Source organism: Trachypithecus francoisi, unplaced genomic scaffold, assembly GCF_009764315.1.
Source record: "Trachypithecus francoisi isolate TF-2019V2 unplaced genomic scaffold, Tfra_2.0 Lachesis_group3, whole genome shotgun sequence".
In the NCBI taxonomy this organism is placed as follows: Eukaryota; Metazoa; Chordata; class Mammalia; order Primates; family Cercopithecidae; genus Trachypithecus; species Trachypithecus francoisi.
The window spans coordinates 99,557,764-99,576,911 of NW_022681468.1; the positions used below are offsets into that span (position 1 = coordinate 99,557,764).

Genomic DNA, 19,148 nt, shown 5'->3' on the forward strand with positions numbered 1-19,148 from the left:
CAGATCTCTGGGGTTATGTTGTTTTGCACGATTTATATCATGGTCTTGAGGGAACTGAACCACTGAAGGTCCCCTCCGCCTGCACTCCCCCTTTGATTCTAGCAGCAGAAAGCAACATTGCTAACCAGGGCAGTTAACAGGCCAAATCCTGTTCTTTTGGGAATAGGATTTGGAAGGGGAAGGGGAATCCTAGAGTCTGAAGGCTGATTATAACTACAGTCAGTACTGTGTCCCACCGAATGTACAGAACATGGGGATAAACACAGGCCTATCACTCGTGCTGCTCAGAACACCTTCCTGTTCAGATTCTTAGACTACAGATGAGCAGTATGTTGTGGCAAGCCCACAACTATCACCATCTTCAAGAGGACTAAGGAATTTTAGTAGGATTTTGAGGGGACTTCTGTTCACATGCACACAAGTTCTAATGTAGAGTTTCTCTGGAAAGGGCACACATGACACTGTAGGCACGAAGTCACCTATCCCACACTTTGCACTCTCCAGAGCTCCTCTAGAATCAAGCTGCCTGGCAACCCTGATGAATTCAGAGAGTCTCCCACAAGAAAGGGTCCTAGACTTTCAATAAATACTACCTCTGGAGTCTTTGCTCTGAGAAGGTGTTTTCCCCTGGAAAAGCAGTGGAGACTGGGTCAGAGCTTGAAGGGCACTGGCAGAGAGGCAGCTCCGTACGGCACAGCTGGGAGGTGGGGTGGAGCCTAAAGAGAACCCACATGGTAAGAGCAGCATCCCCAGACCCCCAACCCGGAAGCCCAGGCCTCCCAAGAAGCAACTCCCAAGTGCCTCCTTGTCAAGCACTCTGACCAAAAGAAACCATGAGGCAAGAGGGTTTCAAAAACAAACTCACCAGAAACAAACACCTCATCGTCTCCTGTGGAGGGGAGCTGCCATGCACTCCAACTTGGAGACCTCTCTTTACTCTTATTAACTTCTGAATCTTCTCTCAGGTCACAGATCCTTTTGGCTCCACAGTCAGCTTCTTCCTTGGCCAACAGGACTCTCTTCCTGGAACTCAACCCAAACTGTCCCCAGGAGGAGGCTTCCTCAGCCTTAGGCATGCTGTTCCTGGGAGGCGACTGGTCTGGGAGCTGGCACACTCCCTCGAGCTCGAAATCCTCCAAGATGGGCGTCTTGTGGATGCTGAGTTCGAGGCCGTGGTCCTTGCCCTCTGACTCCAGCAGTGACAGGCTCCCAGGAAGGTCTGCACTGACCTCACCCCTCCCAGAAGAGGAGCCGGCGCCACAGCCCACTGCCCTCTTCCTCCTGGGCCAGTCTTTAATTATGTCTGGAGTTGTCTTCCCACTGTGCTTAGGGGATGGTGTCCAAGGAACCCCATCTGTCTGAAATGGAGAGGGGGTACTAGAAGGGCCGTGGGTGGGGGTGCAGGCCTGGCAGATGTAGGTTTGTCCCCCGCTCTTGCCAGGTGTGCTGTGGGAGAGGCGGGGGCAGGGGGGTGACACATAGGTGGGTTCAGGTTTGCTTAAGGACCTGCTGGCCCTGGGCATGCTGAGGGCAGGGAGGAAACTCTCCTCTCCCAGAGAGCTCTCCTCCTTGCTGGGGGGCTCAGCCTCTAACGAAGAGCTGGGGTCTATCTTTTTAATTCGAAGTTTGGGAAGACCAGAAGCTTGCATCTCCAGCTCAACCTCATAGGTCTGTGGGCTGGCAGAGTCTGTGGAATGCCAAGCTGATGCTGACAGGTTGTCTAGTTGTGCTGAAGCCTGGCACTGTCTCCCATCTGTGGTACAGTGCATGTCACAGGAAGGCATCAGAGGAGAGCCGGGCCCACAGAAAGGAGGAGATGGGGGAATCCCAGGGTGAGACAGAGAAGATTTCTCCTTAGCATCTGCTATCCTTAGCCCCTCACCCTCTTCCACTGATGAGACATTACTTTTCAAGTTACCAATGCCACGGTGTTCGGCTTCACTGAGGAGAGTGAGATGCTCTGTGTCACTTGTAATGAGCAAAGGAGAGGATGCATGCCAGTCACTCCTGAGACCAGGGCCTGGGTAGCTCTGTCTTTCAGGAGGAGACTGAGAGAGGCTCATTCCCTTCTGGTCATCTCTAGAGTCTATGGGGGCAGCTGGACTGTCAGCTGTGCCAACCCCAGGAGTAGCGGAGGCATCAGGCTGACACTCCAGGATGCTCCTTCTGGGATCAGAGGTCTTTCTACACCGTTTCCCAACTTTAGAAGGAGGCGGAGGAGGGACAGTGTCCAATGTAGCTCTCTGTGAGAGTTTAGGGGGAGTTGAGGGAACAGGGCAGGAGAGAGATGCAGTTACACTGGGTAACATCTGGGGCTCTTTCCAATCCAGTTCTCCTGGTGAAGGAGACTCTATTTTAGATTTCCTGAATGGACTCTTCTTGGAAACATCACATAAAGGAGAGGTAAATAGTTTCTTTAGCGTAACAGGTGGGGAAGAAGTCACAGTTGAATTCCCTAGTCTTTTTGGGGTTTTGATAGCTTTATCCTTTAGTTTCTGGGCTGGTTCCTCTGCCTGAGCAGCTCTGAGGACATGGGGCTGTTGGTGTGTTTGATTCTCAGGTGTGGCCATGAAGGCTGCTGCTCTTGGAGGTGTTCTGAGAGGGTCTCTTATGGGAGTCAGACACTCTGTCCTAGGCTGGGCAGTCGATGAAGTTGGTGGGGCTGGATAGGAGGGGCTTTCTGGAATGGAATTCATTGAATGTGGCCAAGTACAATCTGGCAAAAACCCAGGTGGCTGAGTACCTTGCCTCTTAGGAGTTCTTGGTGTCTTCGTTTCAAGAGAGGTACCTTCTCCTGCCTGGGTGCATCGTTTTTGAGGAGTAATTTTTGAATCCAATGGTGAGTCATGGCTGGGTGAGGAGGAGTCTTTTAAGTACTCCTTAAAAGTTGCCTGCTTTGTAGGGGTCATTTTTGCAGGGGACTTCTGCAGCCATTCTGGAGTATACAGTGGAGTTTGTGGTGTATGAGAGAACGTTCTTGGTGTAGTTTTAGAAAAGCTCAGAGATTTCTGGTGACTCTTCTTGGGAGTCTGAAAAGAGAAATGCTTATTTCAGTCCTTGAATATTATAACTCATGATCTCTGAAGTGTTTTAGTAATCTCTAAGACCAAATGGGAGATTTATAGTCAGCCAAAGGAATGATCTAAAGATGGAAATCTCAAACGGTGACCCATTTCCCTCTCCAAAACATGACTCAGATTTTACTTGTCCACTTTTTCTAGGACCAAACACTATCCAAGTTTAGTTTGTCCTAAGAACAATTTTAATAATCTACATATTGCTAAACCATGCTTTTTGCCTCTAATGGAATCATTCTACCACTGCAGCTACTCTCTAGCTCTTCCTTCTTTTCAGATGAGGGAGCTATTTCTGATCTTTGCCTAAAGCAGCCTCTAGAAGCCACCTCATCTGCTGCTCACCCTCATTCAACATGTGCTTACTGATCACCTGCTATGTGCCAGGCACTGTGTGTTGGGGGCATGGAATACACAGATATATAAGGTGCAGCAGCAAAGATAATGTCTCAGAAAAGACACTCCCCAGTAAAAAATTTCCCTGCCTTCTTGCAAAAATATGTAGTGAAAAGCTCCAACAGGTAAGGAGATCAATGCTTATCTTTCCTACAACCTTTCTTCATCCTGTCAGGAGACTCCCAATCTAGTTGGCATTTCCTGTTCAGTGGGGCATACACAGGTGAAAATACAATGTGGCTGGCACAGTGACAGGGACATGCAAGGGGCATCATAGAGCACAAAGAAGGGCTGCCTAACCTGGCCTGGATCAGATCTTCAAGCATGTGTGTCAGCAGGGGAAGGCAAACACAGGAAAAGTGGGTGGGGTGGTGGGGGCCTTTAGGCATAGAAAACAATACCAGCAAAGGCCTGGAAGTGAAAAGCAGCGGCTGTGTGGGCTGGCACCCAGCCTGATGTTGCTGGGAAGGTAGAGCGGGGAGGGGTGAGGCCAGAGGGAACAGACCACGGAAGACCCTGTCTGCCTGGCGGAGGAGACTGATCTTGGTTGTGTAGATCTATGGTTTTCAAACCCTTCTCCAGAGCTCTATGTCTTTCCCAACCTCCAAGCAATTTACTGAATTTCTAAACAAAGGTGATTATTTTTGAACCCAAGAGTTCCATTTAGGAAAACTTAAAACCTTGCTTTAGCGGGCAGGGAGTCTATAGAGCTTTAAGCAAAGTGAACATTTTAAGCAAACTGAGAGGAAAGTTTCAGAAAGATCACTCTGACCTCTGGGTGGAGGATTTCCCTTTGAGAGGGAAAAGCCTGTTGAAGTGTTCCAGGTAGACCTGAACTAGGGTAGGAATTGCAGGCGGGGAGAAGAGGGGGTGGGTACAAGAGTCAGTTTGTAGGCTGGGCGTGGTGGCTCATGCCTGTAATCCCAGCACTTTGGGAGGCCGAGGCAGGTGGATCACTTGAGGTCAGGAGTTCAAGACCAGCCTGGCCAACATGGTGAAACCCCGTCTCTACTAAAAGTACAAAAATTAGCTGGGCATTGTGGTAGGCGCCTGTAATCCCAGCTACTTAGGAGGCTGAGGCAGGAAAATCGCTTGAACTGGGAGGCAGAGGTTGCAGTGAGCCGAGATCATGCCACTGCACTCCAGCCCGTGCAAAAGAGACTCTGTCTCAAAAAAAAAAAAAGAGTCAGTTTGTAAATAAAATGGGCAGGACTCGACTGATTGGCTAAGCCTGTGGAGAGGGAAAAGGATGACTCCAGGTTTCTAATGTTGGTGACTGGATGGAGTGGGCAATCAAATGGAAAAGATGAGTGTCACACACTCCAGAAAGATATCTGTGTAGTATATAATATAAATAGTAGACGAAGCCAAGAGAACAGATGAGATCCTCTCTATCTCCTCCTCCACCGCCCCCACCGTGGCTTCAGTCAAACCTGCTGCTTGAAGTTCCACATGTCTAATAATCAATCATGTGGCTCCACCCAATCACCTCCAATCTCTAGTATTATCTAGAGATCACCCGCTTTCTCTTCCCCAATGGATTCTGAATTCCTTGGCCATGTCTCTGTGTTCCAGGAGATTATATTTCATATGTTACAGAAACATTATACCTGGTAAGCTGCAGGTACCTCCGAATCCAAAGTATTTCTTGAACGCTTTTTCATTCGAGCTGAACGCTTTTCTGAGGAGCTGATCATCTCAGACATTGCCCCAAAAAGAAGACTCTTGGGAGACCGAATACTTTGGACTGGAGAATTTTCTCTTTGGTCTGCAAGTCAAAAACAGCAACAACATTTAATTCTTTCTCAATTCCTGTTCTTCCAATACTATTAAAACAGCCAGCCAGACACGGTGGCTCATGCCTGTAATCCCAGCACTTTGGGAGGCCGAGGCAGGTGGATGGCCTGAGGTCTGGAGTTCAAAACCAGCCTGGCCAACATAGCGAAACCCATCTCTACTAAAAATACAAAAAATTAGCCGGGTGTGATGGCAGGGGCCTGTAATCCCAGCTACTCAGGAGGCTGAGGCAGGAGAATTGCTTGAACCCAGGAGGTGGAGGTTGCAGTGAGATGAGATTGCGCCATTGCACTCCAGCCTGGGCAACAAGAGCGAAACTCCGTCTCAAAAACAAACAAACAAAGCCAGATGCGGTGGCTCACGCCTGTAATCCCAGCACTTTGGGAGGCTGAGGCAGGCAGATCACTAGGTCAGGAGATTGAGACCATCCTGGATAACACAGTGAAAACCCTGTTTCTACTAAAAATACAAAAAAATTAGCTGGGAGTGGTGATGGGCACCTGTAGTCCCAGCTACTCAGGAGGCTGCGGCAGGAGAATGGCATGAACCTGGGAGGCAGAGCTTGAAGTGAGACAAGATAGCACCACTGCACTCCAGCCTGGGCGACAGAGTGAGACTCCATCTTAACAAACAAACAAACAAACAAAACATAAGAAAAACCCAGTCAGTTCATAAAAGAAAGAAGGCAACAATTTTTGAGAGCAACTTAGGGGAAAATCCCACCTAATTATGTCAGCAACTGCAATAACTGCTGCCTTTTTGAATTTTAGTAAGACTACATATTAACCCCAGTTCCTATGTTAGAAAAGGTAGACAACTGAAATAATTTAATTTGTAAATATAAAAATACATATCTTGTTGGCCGAGGCAGATGGATAACTTGACCCCAGCAGTTTAAGACCAGCCTGGGCAACATGGTGAAACCCAGTCTTTACTAAAAACACAAAAAATTAGCTGGGCGTGGTGGTGCACAGCTGTAATCCCAGCTCCCTGGGAGGCTAAGGTGGGAGGATCACCTGAGCCTGGGAGGTTGAAGCTACAGTGAGCTGTGTTCGTGCCACTACACTCCAGGCTGGGTGACAGAGTGAGACCTTGTCTCAAAAAAAGATAAAATAAGAAACACAAATCTATTAGCAAGCTAACCATGGACAGAAGAATGAAGAACATAAACAGAGATATCACCTTTCACTTAAGATACTGACGTGTAGGATCTGTCCATAAGGGAAATTAGGGGTAGTTTCCTCTTGAATGAATGAGCTACCTATAACGATAGCATGGATGACCAGCTGTAGGAGTCCAAGGGATGACTGATTACAAATGTCATGGACTGTTCATCTAGTCATCACCCTGAACCTCAACTAGACATACCTATTCTACTTCTCCAATGTCAAGAAAGAAAATGTCAAATTTCATGCTTCTTTTCCCAAAAACACTTCCCACCAAGTCAGCACAGACTTGTGAAGGCAGAGGGGCCCGTATGTTACCTGACTTATCTTGCTGGAAAGAGTGGACTCTTTGCACACTTCGAGACTTGGGCTGAGACACAGAATAGAAGGAGGCAGAATGTGTCCTGCTAAATGACAATTGCTTGATTCGAGGACTTCGTCTCAAACTTATTTCTGTAAAATCAGAACCACAGTAAGTAACCAAAGATAACTACAAGCTTGACATTTTCTCATGTTGTCCAAAAACGGGCAAAATTTACATAGTACCACATATAAGATGGAAATTCAACAAGCTATTAGCTTTAAGAGACTTGTGAAGTGTCTCTTAAAAAACTAAGAGGGGTTTGATACACGGTCCCAACAAGGTATTAAAAAAACACTGACCCACTAGACTGTCACCTTCAGAAGTCTTATTTACTTCCACCTTTAAGAATGGTGTAGCCACCCTGACCAACATGGTGAAACCCTGTCTCTACTAAAAACACAAAAATTAGCCAGGTATGGTGGTGGGCACCTGTAACCCCAGCTACTTGGGAGGCTGTGGCAGGAGAATCACTTAAACCTGTGAGATGGAGGTTGCAGTGAGCTGAGATCATGCCACTGCACTCCAGCCTGGGCGACAGAGCAAGAGTCCGTCTCATCAAAAAAAAAAAAGAAAAGAAAAGAATGGTGTAGGGCGAAAACAAGTATTTATGTTAGGTTTCAAATGTATATGTTACATGCATTTGTATAGAAATATAGCAGTAAGAGTATATGCTAAAATGTTAGAGTATTTCTGAGTTGTGGAATTACCAAGTGATTTAAAATTTTTGGCTTCTCTGTATTTCCTGATTTTTCTACAATAAATGTGAATTACTTGAGCAACTCGAAGTTAGTTTTTTTTAAAACCCCTCCTTCATCAGGTATATTTTTATTATTTTATTTGTTAGAGACATAGTCTTGCTCTGTTGCTACGCTGAAGTGCAGAGGCACGATCATAGCTCACTGCAGCCTTGAACTCCTGGGCTCAAGAGATCCTCTCACTTCAGTCTCCCAAGTAGCTGGGACCACAGGAGTATGCCAACATGCCCAGCTGATTTTTAAAAAATTTTTTATAGAGAGAGCATCTCGCTGTGTTGCCTAAGATGGTCTCAAACTCCTGGCCAGTGATCCTCCCCACTTGGCTTCCCAAAGTGCTGGGATTACAGGCACAAACCACCACACCTGCTGCTTACCCTCATTCAACATGTGCTTACTGATCACCTGCTATGTGCCAGGCACTGTGTGTTGGGGGCATGGAATACACAGATATATAAGGTGCAGCAGCAAAGATAATGTCTCAGAAAAGACACTCCCCAGTAAAAAATTTCCCTGCCTTCTTGCAAAAATATGTAGTGAAAAGCTCCAAAAAAGCTATATATACTTTTAAAATAAGTCACCGGCTGCAGTGGCTCAAGCCCGAAATCCCAGTACTTTGGGAGGCCGAGGCGGGTGGATCACGAGGTCAGGAGATCGAGACCATGGTGAAACCCCGTCTCTACTAAAAATACAAAAAATTAGCCGGGCGCAGTGGCGGGGGCCTGTAGTCCCAGCTACTCTGGAGGTTGAGGCAGGAGAATGGCGTGAACCTGGGAGGTGAAGCTTGCAGCAAGCCGAGATCGCGCCACTGTACTCCAGCCTGGGTGACAGAGCAAGACTCCGTCTCAAAAAAATAAAAATAAAAATAAAAATAAAATAAAATAAAATAAGTCATAGTACTTTGTATAACACAGTTTAGCCCTCATCCTGAATTTCATATCTATTGTGTAAAAAAAAATTTCTTTTCCAGGAATTCTCTCAGTACCTTCTATGTAAAAGAACATTCACTTATAAATACGTACTGAGCTGCATTGTGGACTCAGAGCCGTCACAATTTCTGTAAAATATCTTAGAATATGCCAAGTAACAATACATGCAGAAAGGTTTTCATAGAAGCTGGGTAGATTGCATTAAAAACAAAAACAGATAACACTTACCATCTCCTTTTTCAGGGGACTCTTCAACAACACCAATATCAGGACCAGGATCAGAGGACCTCGAGGAACCACATGCACAAGGATTATTCCCTATCACTTGTAATTAACACTTATTAAGGAGAGAGGCAGCTTCTCACATAACAAGATTACAAAGATCACAGGGTCTGATAACACCAGCGCTGGTACAGGGCTCTGATACGTGATTATTGCCAAGCGGGAGGCTGGCCACAGTGTCTCACGCCTGTAATCCCAGCACCTTGGGAGGCTGAGATGGGCAGATCACTTGAGGTCAGGAGTTTAAGACCAGCCTGGCCAACATGGTGAAACCCCATCTCTACATACAAAAATTAGCTGGGTGTGGTGGCGTGCACCTGTAGTCCCTGCTACTTGGGAGGCTGAGGCAGAAGAATCGCTTGAACGGGCAGATCACTTGAGGTCAGGAGTTCGAGACCAGACTGGCCAACATGGTGAAACCCCATCTCTACATACAAAAATTAGCTGGGTGTGGTGGCGTGCACCTGTAGTTCCAGCTACTTGGGAGGCTGAGGCAGAAGAATTGCTTGAACCTGAGAGGCAGAGGTTGCAGTGAGCCGGGATCGCGCCACTGCACTCTAGCCTGGCGACAGAGCAAGACTCAGTCTCAAAAAAAAAAAAAGAAAATCAGCTGGGTTCGGTGGCTCACACTTGTAGTCCCAGCTACTCTGGAGGCTGAGGTAGGTGAATCGCTTGAACCCGGAAGGCAGAGGTTGCAGTGAGCTGGGATTGTGCCACTGCACTCCAGCCTGAGTGACAGAGCGAGACTGACTCAAAAAAAGAGTGAGATGGTTAGAATGTGGCTTTGTTTTGCTTTTGTTTTTTTTTTGGAAAGCAATTTTACAACCTCAGAATTATAAACCCCATTAATGTATTAAAAACTTATACTAAACTATAGACTATCACAGTAATGAGCAGCAACATTCAAGTTTCTGTTTAAGAGACTTAATTTCTGCCAATGTGTCAAGGACTTTATAAAAAATTTAATTAAAAATATATATATGTCTCTGACCCACCAATTTCACTTTTTGCAATTTAACCTGTAAACTTCACAAGTGTGTAAAATCCATATACAAATAATGTCAAGATGGGTTCCTGACAAAATGAAGTAGGTGTGCTTCTATTATCCTTGAAATCAAGCTAAAAACCCGTGACATTATCTATACAATGAGCGGAAGACAATTCTGAAAGGCAGAGAGAAGAAGGCAGCCTGGCTGGGGACTTTGGGACTGAGGAGGGCAGTGAACTCCCTGGTTTTTCTGTTTGCTGCCTACACCCCTAGACTGGGTGCCAGAGAAGCTGACAATTCAGGTATACCAGGAGCAGACTACAGATGCCCCAAGGAAGGAGAGCTCTCAAGCCAAAGAACTAGGAAAGGGTCAGCCAAGCAAGACAGAAAACTTTGAGACAGTAATTGCCCTACTCCAACGAATCGCGGCAGAAAAAACTGCAGCACCACCCACACCTCTGTCAGCAAAGGCTGAGTTGGGATCCCAGACTTCCACCTTCCCCATGTTCACAGATGAATGGATTTAAAAACAGTGGAGTATCTATTCCATGGAATACTTCTCAGCAATAAAATAGGATGAACTACTGCATGTAGCAACATGGATAAATCTCAAAATAATTGAGGCCAGACAAGTGTACATTTTATATGGTTCTACTGCTCCCATGGAGAGCTTATAGACTGTTCTTTGGTTTTAAGCAACATAGTTAAGATTTAAATCATGAAGGTCAAGAGAAGCCAAGTAGTGGCCCACAAGGTCGCTTTGAGGTGGTGTGGGTGTATGAAGAAGCCTGGATGGGGTATCACTCACCTGCCCTTGATTTGTCTATGCAACAGCCTTTTGGAGATCTGCTTATGCACTGGAGTCTCGGCCACACTCTTAGTCAGCAGTTTGTGATAACCTAAAATGTAAAAACAGCTTAAATCATAAATTTCATTTAACCTCATCAAGAAGCAGCAGTAAGGCCAAGGAAGCAGTTTGAACTTCTGTATGGCTTATTACCTAGCTGGAGAGGATCTTAATGGTCTTTGGGCTAAGTTCTGTGGTTACAGGACTCAACATGATAGAAGTTTGTCAGCACTATTAGAGATTAAAAAATGACCTAAGGGCCGGGCACGGTGGCTCACGCCTGTAATCCCAGCACTTTGGGAGGCCGAGGCGGGTGGATCATGAGGTCAGGAGATCGAGATCATCTTGGCTAACACGGTGAAACCCCATCTCTACTAAAAATACAAAAATATTAGCTGGACGTGGTGGTGGGCACCTGTAGTCCCAGCTGCTGGGGAGGCTGAGGCAGGAGAATGGCGTGAACCCAGGAGGCGGGACTTGTAGTGAGCCAAGATCACGCCACTGCACTCCAGCCTGGGTGATACAGCTAGACTCCATCTCAAAAAAAAAAAAAAGACATAAGACAATCTAAATATAGGCTGGGCACAACGGCCCATGCCTGTAACCTCAGCACTTTGGGAGGCTAACGAGGGTGGATCACTTAAGGTCAGGAGTTCAAGACCAGCCTGGCCAATATGGTGAAAGCCTGTCTCTACCAAACATACAAAAATTAACTGGGCAAGGTGGCACATGCTTGTAAGCCCAGCTACTTGGGAGGTTGAGGCAGGAGAATCACTTGAATCCAGGAGGCAGTGGTTGTAGTGTGCCAAGATCATGCCACTGCACTCCAGCCTGGGTGACAGAGGGAGACTCCATCTCATACACACACACACACACACACACACACACACACACAAAAAAAGACAATATAAATATAAAATTTTATCTCATAAGCAATCCTGAAAAAATGAAAACTGCTCACTTGTTAAGACTAACACCTAATTGGTGGTTCTAGTATTTATGATTAAATGAAATGTGTGAAAATGCTGATACGCCACATAAATGTTAATTATTAAGATAAACCTAGGTGGCACAAAATTTCTCAGTAGAGTAGGCAGCCAAGCTACTTATGAAAGGACTGATTTAAAGTGAGCTTAAAATGACTTGTAAAGAAGAGTGATGCCAGTAAGAATGGTGAGGTAAGGACCTCTGAACACTCTCCTCCATAAAGGAACAGAGATCACTGGGAAAAATGGTCAAAAATCAACTTTTCCAGAACTCTGAACATTAACTAAAGGTTTGCAACAATCTAGGGTGTATTTGTTCAAGAAAAATGGTTGAATCTCAGGAAGCTTTAACTTGCCTTAGTCCCCACACCTTCCCCCTAGCCCTAGGGTAGCTTTAAAAATCAACTGCCCATAATCACAGTGAAAACCAACAGCCCAGCAGCCTCTGGACAGGGCAGAATGGGGCTGGAGCTCCTCCAAAACTCCATTCTCAGATAACTGTCATCCATTAACCTGTCAGGCAGTTCCCTGGAGAATCCTACTCAAATCGAGGCTTGTCTTAATTTGACCTGAATCAGAACAGGTCAACCACCTTTTTCCCTGACAGCATTTACTGAAAACAATCAGCAGCAATTGTTAAATGTCACAGCTGCCTGGGGTGGTGGTAACATTTGGTGCAATAACAAGCTGGCCTAAAGTTTAACTGAAGCTGGCCTAAAGTTTAACTGGGAAAATTGGGGAATGAGACATCACAGGGGACTTTGAAAACCTCTGACGACATTCTTAGGCATCCAAAAGTCCACACACATGTGTAGCACTGTGCATGTGCCAAGGATAGACTTGAGAAGCCTGTAAGCTGCCATCTATGGCTAACCTTGAGGCTCTGGCAAAACAGAAAGTGAAGTGGAATTCTAAACTGCCTGGCTGAGTGTTGAAGGCATGACCCAACACACAAAGAGCCCCTCAGCAGGGGCTATGAAACTTATGGGTTCCAGGCATTTAAAGAAATCTCTGTCCAATCATTAGCTGACCACTAAGACAACTGAGCAGAGGCTTTAGCAGCCACACATGACAAAGAATACAAAATTTAAACAAATAGTTCAGAAAAGTCACTAAGCAAAAACAACAACAAATCCTGGCAGGGGTGGGGTGGGTCTGATTGTTAGAGCTGCCTTATTATATTGTTTAAAATATCCATGCTGGGTGCAGTGGCTCATGCCTGTAATCCCAGAACTTCGGGAGGCTGAGGCAGGCGGATTGCTTGAGTTCAGGAGTTCAAGACAAGCCTGACCAACGTGGTAAAACCACATCTTTACAAAAACATACAAAAATTAGCCAAGAGTGGTGGTGCATGCCTGTAGTCCAGCTAGCTACTTGGAAGGCCGAGGAGGGTGGAAGGATTGCTTAAGCCAAGAAGTTAGGGAGGTTGAGGCTACAGTGAGCCGAGATCATACCACTGCACTCCAGCCTGAGTGACAGAGCAAGACTCCATCTGAAAAAATAAATAAATAAAATAAAATAAAATAAAACAAATCCAGTTGTCAACAAAATTATGAGTCATGCAAAGAAACAAAACACAAAAGTATGGCCCATTCACAGGGGAAAAAAAAAATCAGCCAATAGAATCTGTCCCTAAGAAAAGTCCAGACACTGAACTTATTAGAACAAGACTTTAAATCAGCTATTTTAAATATGTTCAAAGAACTAAAGAAAATCATATCTAAAGATCTAAAACATGAGTCCAATGACTTGCCAAACAGAGAATATCAACAGATATTCTTAAAACAGGATATCGTTAAAAAAAAAAAAAAAGCAAATAGAAATTCTAGAGTTAAAACAAAAATGAAAAGTAGATTTGAGGTGGCAGAAGCAAGAGTCAACAATTTTGAAGACAGATTAATTGAGATGATCTAGTCTAAGGAAGATAAAGACAAAAGAATGAAGAAAATGAACAGAGCTTCAGACACTTGTGACACCATCAAGCACAACAACACACACACACATAGTCCAGAAGGAAAGGATAGAAAGCAAGAGGTAGAAAGAATATTTGAATAAATATTCGCTAAAAATGACCCAAATCTGATGAAAGACACTACACATCTAAGAAACTCAATACAAGTAGAATAAAGTGAAAGAGACCCAAACCCAGACAAATCATAATCAAACTATCAAAAGTGAAAAAGAGATGATTTTGAAAGGAGTCAGAGAGCAGCTATTCATCATGTATAGATCCTTGATGAGATTAGCAGCTGCTTTCTTGTCAGAAACAAAGGACAAAAGGCAGTTTGATGACATACTCAAAGTACTGAGAGAAAAAAGACTATCAACCAGGAATTCTATACCCAATAAAAGTATTCTCAAAAATGGAGAAGAAATCAGCATATTCTCAGATTGAAACAAAATAAAACAGAATTTGTCATTAGCAGACCTACCCTATAAATAATACTAAAAGGAGTCCTATGGGCTGAAAGGAAAGGGCACTAGGGTAACTCAAATCCACATAAAGAGTTAAACAGCACTGGTAAAGGTAACTATACAAGAAAAACATTATAAAAGTGTTTTTTATTTGTAACTGTTCCCACCTGTTATTTAAAAGACAGAGTAATGATTATAAATCAGTGTTGATGGGCATACAATGTATAGATGTAATTTGCATGACAATACAGAACTAAGAAGGGATAGTCAGAACTATACAATAGCAAAGTTTTTATAAACTATCAAAGTTAAATTGGTATCAATGAGAACTAGGCTGTTATAAGTTAATATCATAATTGTAATCTCCAGGGGAAGTGAGGTTGATGGAGAAGAAAGCTCTAGGGGTCAGTCCCTCAACGAAAATAACTAGTAAACTAGAAAAAAAGATCAGAATTCACTATTTTGGAACCTGTGAACTTGATTGAATACTTGTTAATAACCTGGGAAGTGCTTGATGATGGGAGAGGCTGCTGATCTTTAGGAAGGGAATGATGTGCATGTGCATGAACTAGCTACCATTTCCTTTTTCTCAGCTCTGCTGTAGCTATTGGGATAGCAGCCCACATTCCAGGAGCAGCTGGTTGGTGCTAGGGCAGACAGTGAGGACCTGGTCCTCCAAAAATTGGGAGTTACATGCTTTGGTCAATCAGGCAGATTCCTGTAGGAGCAGTGCAGACACTGCCTTGGTTTCAGCTGTCTTAGGCTACACTGGGTTTCTCCCAATTATCAGAAGATTAAGGGACAGACACACCTTCCCCCCACTCCTTTCTTGAATCAGACATTTAAGGAAATCCTTCTTAGGTCATTGGCTGACCGCAGAGATAAAAAACAGAAACTTCAGTGACCACACATAACAAAGTATACATACTTTACACAAATAGTTCGGAAAAGGCACAAATGAATAGCTGAAGTCCTTAATAAGCAAAGAACAGGAATCCCTGAGGGGTGACAGAATCTGACCTCCACGCAGTTACCACATTATACTATCCCTAATAACTAGTCCTCAACAAAAAATTACAAAGTATACAAAGAAGCAGGAAAGTATGGCCTATTTACCAGAAAAGAGAATTTGGCAGAAACCGTCACCAAGGAAGCCAAGACATTGGAATTACTAATCAAGGATGTTAAATCAACTTCTCTAAATATACACAATGAGCTCACTTAAACCATATATTAAGAAACTAATGGAAATCAGGAAAATAACGTATGAACAAAATGAGAATATCAATAAAGCAACAGAAATGATAAAAAAGAATCCAGTAGAAATTCTGGAGCTGAAATGAAAAAATTAACTAGATGGGTCAACCACAGATTTGAGCTGGCAGAAGAATCAGTGAACTTGAAAATAAGGTAATTGAAATTATCCAGCCTGAGCAGAAAGAAAAAACAATTAAAAAAAAAAAACAAAAAACAAAAAACAAAGTCTGAGGGACCTGTAGGACACCATCAAGTGTACCAACACATACATCATGGGAGTCCAACGAGGAAATGAGACCAAAAGCAGCAGAAAATTTTTTGAAGAAATAATGGTTAAAAGCTTCCAAAATCTGATGAAAGACATGAACATATATACATCCAAGAAGTTCCATGAACTCCAAGCAGAATAAACTCAAAGAGATTCACACTGAGACACATTGTAGTCGAAGTGTTGAAACCCAAGGACAAAGAGAGAATCTGGAAAGCAGCAATAGAGAAGCAGCTTAATAAGATTAATAGTTGATTTTTCATCAGAAATTTGGGAGACCAGAAGGCAGTGGATGTCACATTTGAAGTCCTGAAGGGGGGAAAAAAAACTGTCAACCAAAAATTCTACGTCCTTCAGGAATAAAGTAGAAAGTAAGACATTTCCAAATAGCTAAAAGCTGAGGGAGTTCATAATCAGTAGACTTACCCTATAAGAAAAACTAAAATGAAAGGTACTAGACAATAACTCAAAGCCACGAGAAGAAATAAAAAGCAATGGTAAAAGGTAACTACATAGATAAATATAAAAGCCAGCATTATGGTAATTTTGTTTTTTTTAAATCCTATATAATTTAAGTCTGTATTAACAGGTACACAATGTATAAAGATGCAGTCTACAACAATATAAAGAAAGAGAGACAGAAATATATAGTAGCAGAGTGTATATTATTGAAAAGAGGTTGGCTTTATTCATAAAGCCAGGTTCATTTAAGCTTAAGATGCTAATTGTGATCTCCAAGGTAACCACTGAGAAAACAACTTAAAAATATACAGAAAAAGAAAGAAGGGAATTAAACTAGTACACTACAAAAAATCAGCTAAATACAAAAAACAGGAATTGAGGAATTGAGAAACAAAAAGGCATAAAACATAGAAAATGATAGTTGTTCCTTATTAGTAATTACATTCATAGAAGTGGATTAAGTACTGCAATTGAAAAGCAGAGATAGGCGGAACGGATTTAAAAAAACATGCTCCAACTCTATGAGGTCTATAAGATATTTAGTTTAGATACAAAGACACTAAGGTTGAAAGTAAAAGGACAATGAAAGATATCCTATGCAAAAGAGCTGGTGAGTGGGGAGCTGTATTATTGTCAGACAAAACAGACTGTAAGCTAAGAAAGGTTACAAAAGACAAAGTACATTACCTACTGGTAAGAAGTTTAATTGATCAAGAAGACATAATAATTATTAACATATATACCTAAGAACAGAGTCTCAAAATACATGAAGCAGAAATTGACAGAACTGAAGGGAGAAATAAACAATTCAACAGTAATAGCTAGAGACTTTAATATGCCACTTTGAATAATGAATAAACAATAAAACAGAAGCTCAACAAGGAAACAGAAGACTTGAATACCATAAATGAACTAGACCAAACACACATCTACAGAATCTTTCATATTCTTCTCAAGCACACATTAAACATTCTCCAGGGTAGAACAAATGTTAAGCCATAAAATAAGTCTCAAGTTTTAAAAGACTGAAATCATACAAAGTATGTTTTACAACAACAGAATGAAACTAGAATAGAGAAGAGAATTTAGGAAATACATGTATGTGGAAATTAATGCACTCCGAAATAACCAATGGATTAAAGAAGAAATCACAAGGGAAATTCGAAAATATCTTGAGATGATGAAAACAAAAACAAACCATATCTAAATTTATAGGATATGCCTAAAGCAGTGCTTTATTAAAAAAGATCTCAAATCAATCGCTTAAACTTCACCTTAAAAAAGTAGAAAAAGAGCAAACAAAAATCAAAGCTAATAGAGGGAAAAAAAAATGAAACTGAGATTAGAAAACCAACAGAGGCTAGACGTGGTAGCTCACACCTGTCTCAGCACTTTGGGAGGCTGAGGTGGGCAGATCACTTGAGGTCAGGAGTTGGAGACCAGCCTGCTCAACATGGTGAAACCCCGTCTCTACTAAAAATACAAAAATTAGCCGGGCGTGGTGGCACATGCCTATAATCCCAGCTACTGGGGAGGCTGAGGCAGGAGAAGCGCTTGAACCTGGGAGGCAGAGGTTGCAGTAAGGCGAGATCACGCCACTGCACTCCAGCCCAGGAGACAGAGTGAGAGAGATTCTGTCTCAAAAAACAGACAAAGAAAACCAATAGAGAAGAATCAATAAACCAAAGTAAATTCTTTGAAAAGATTAACAAAATTGACTGGGTGTGGTGGCTCATGCCTATAATCCCAGCAACCGTGGGAGGCCGAGGGCAGATCATTTGAGCTTAGGAGTTTGAGACTAGCCTGGGCAACATGATGAGACTCCATCTCTACAAAAAAATACAAAAAATTAGCTGGGTGTGGTGGTGTACACCTGTAGTCCCAGCTACTTAGGAGGCTGAGGTGGGAGAATCACTTGAGCCTGGGAGGTGGAGGCTGCAGTGAGCCGAGATTGCGCCACTGCACTCCAACCTGGGTGATAGAGGAAGACCCTGTCTCAAAAACAAAAAAAAAATAGATTAACAAAATGGACAAACCTTTAGCTAGACTGAAAGAAAAAAGAGGGAAGAAGACTCAAATAACTAAATCAGGAAAGAAAGACAGTACATTACTACCAATCTTACAGAATAACCCTTTCCTTTTTCCTAGCTATTCTGAAATGTGGTACCTTTGTTCTTCTTGAAGTTGTCAAGTTTATCCTCTAGACCTTCCACAGCTGACACAGAATGGCTTCTAGGCAATCCCCGCTTTAGTGATCTCTTTGAAGGGGAAAGCAATTCCTGGTTGAAAAGATTTCTTCGTACTTTGGTCACTTCTGAAAGCATTAAAAAAAAAAAAAGAAAAAGAAAAAGCCAAAAATTATTATCAATAAATGCCATATCTGAGAAAAGAAAGATAACCAAAACAAAGAAGCTCCTTAAGGAAACTACTCTACAGATTGCTATTGTCACATATGCTAATGAGGTTTCTTTAAATAGTATATTCCCATAATGCATTAAAAATATCTACTTTTGCAAATTTAAAAAAATTTTATACGTTATTTTGCATGAGGTAGGGGGTACAATGTCATTCTTTTGCATGTGGATATCCAGTTGTCTCAGCATCATTTGTGCAAAAGACTATTCATTCTCCATCAAATTGTCTTGGTACCCTGAATATCAGTTGACCATAATAAATGCTAGTGCTAATTTCTTTTTTAAAGGCTAGATAGAATTCAGCAGTGAAACCTTCTACTCCTGGGCATTTCTTTGTGAGTAGTTTTTTGATAACTAATTCAAACTTTTTACATGTTATAGATCTATTCTGATTTTCTATTTTTTCTTGAGTCTGTTTTTAGTAGTTTGTATCTTTCTAGGAGTTTGTCCATTTCATCTAGGTTATCCAATGTGTTGGTATACAGTGGTTTGTAGTATTCCATTACGAATTCAATTTAAATCTAACTTCAGGAACATGAGGAAGGCCCACACCACCACTTAGTAAGTTAGAAACTTTACTCATTGTAAAATGGAGATAATTTTTTTTTTTTTTTTTTTTTGAGACAGAGTCTCATTCTGTCGCCCAGGCTGGAGTGCAGTGGCCGGATCTCGGCTCACTGCAAGCTCCGCCTCCCGGGTTTATGCCATTCTCCTGCCTCAGCCTCCCGAGTAGCTGGGACTACAGGCGCCC

At 42.8% G+C, this 19,148-nt stretch overlaps 1 protein-coding gene across 1 annotated transcript in view; it reads right to left on the reverse strand.

Moving 5' to 3' along the window:
• Positions 1–19,148, reverse strand: part of TICRR (TOPBP1 interacting checkpoint and replication regulator) — a 54,379-nt gene that overhangs the window by 1,313 nt on the left and 33,918 nt on the right. Inside the window, exons 15-21 of the mRNA XM_033189055.1 lie at positions 18,151–18,297; positions 10,557–10,647; positions 8,707–8,765; positions 6,752–6,886; positions 5,081–5,238; positions 866–3,029; positions 594–716 (exon numbers count right to left, since the gene is read on the reverse strand). Of these exons, the coding sequence (XP_033044946.1) occupies positions 594–716; positions 866–3,029; positions 5,081–5,238; positions 6,752–6,886; positions 8,707–8,765; positions 10,557–10,647; positions 18,151–18,297 (2,877 nt within the window). The remainder of the gene's footprint in view (positions 1–593; positions 717–865; positions 3,030–5,080; positions 5,239–6,751; positions 6,887–8,706; positions 8,766–10,556; positions 10,648–18,150; positions 18,298–19,148) is intronic.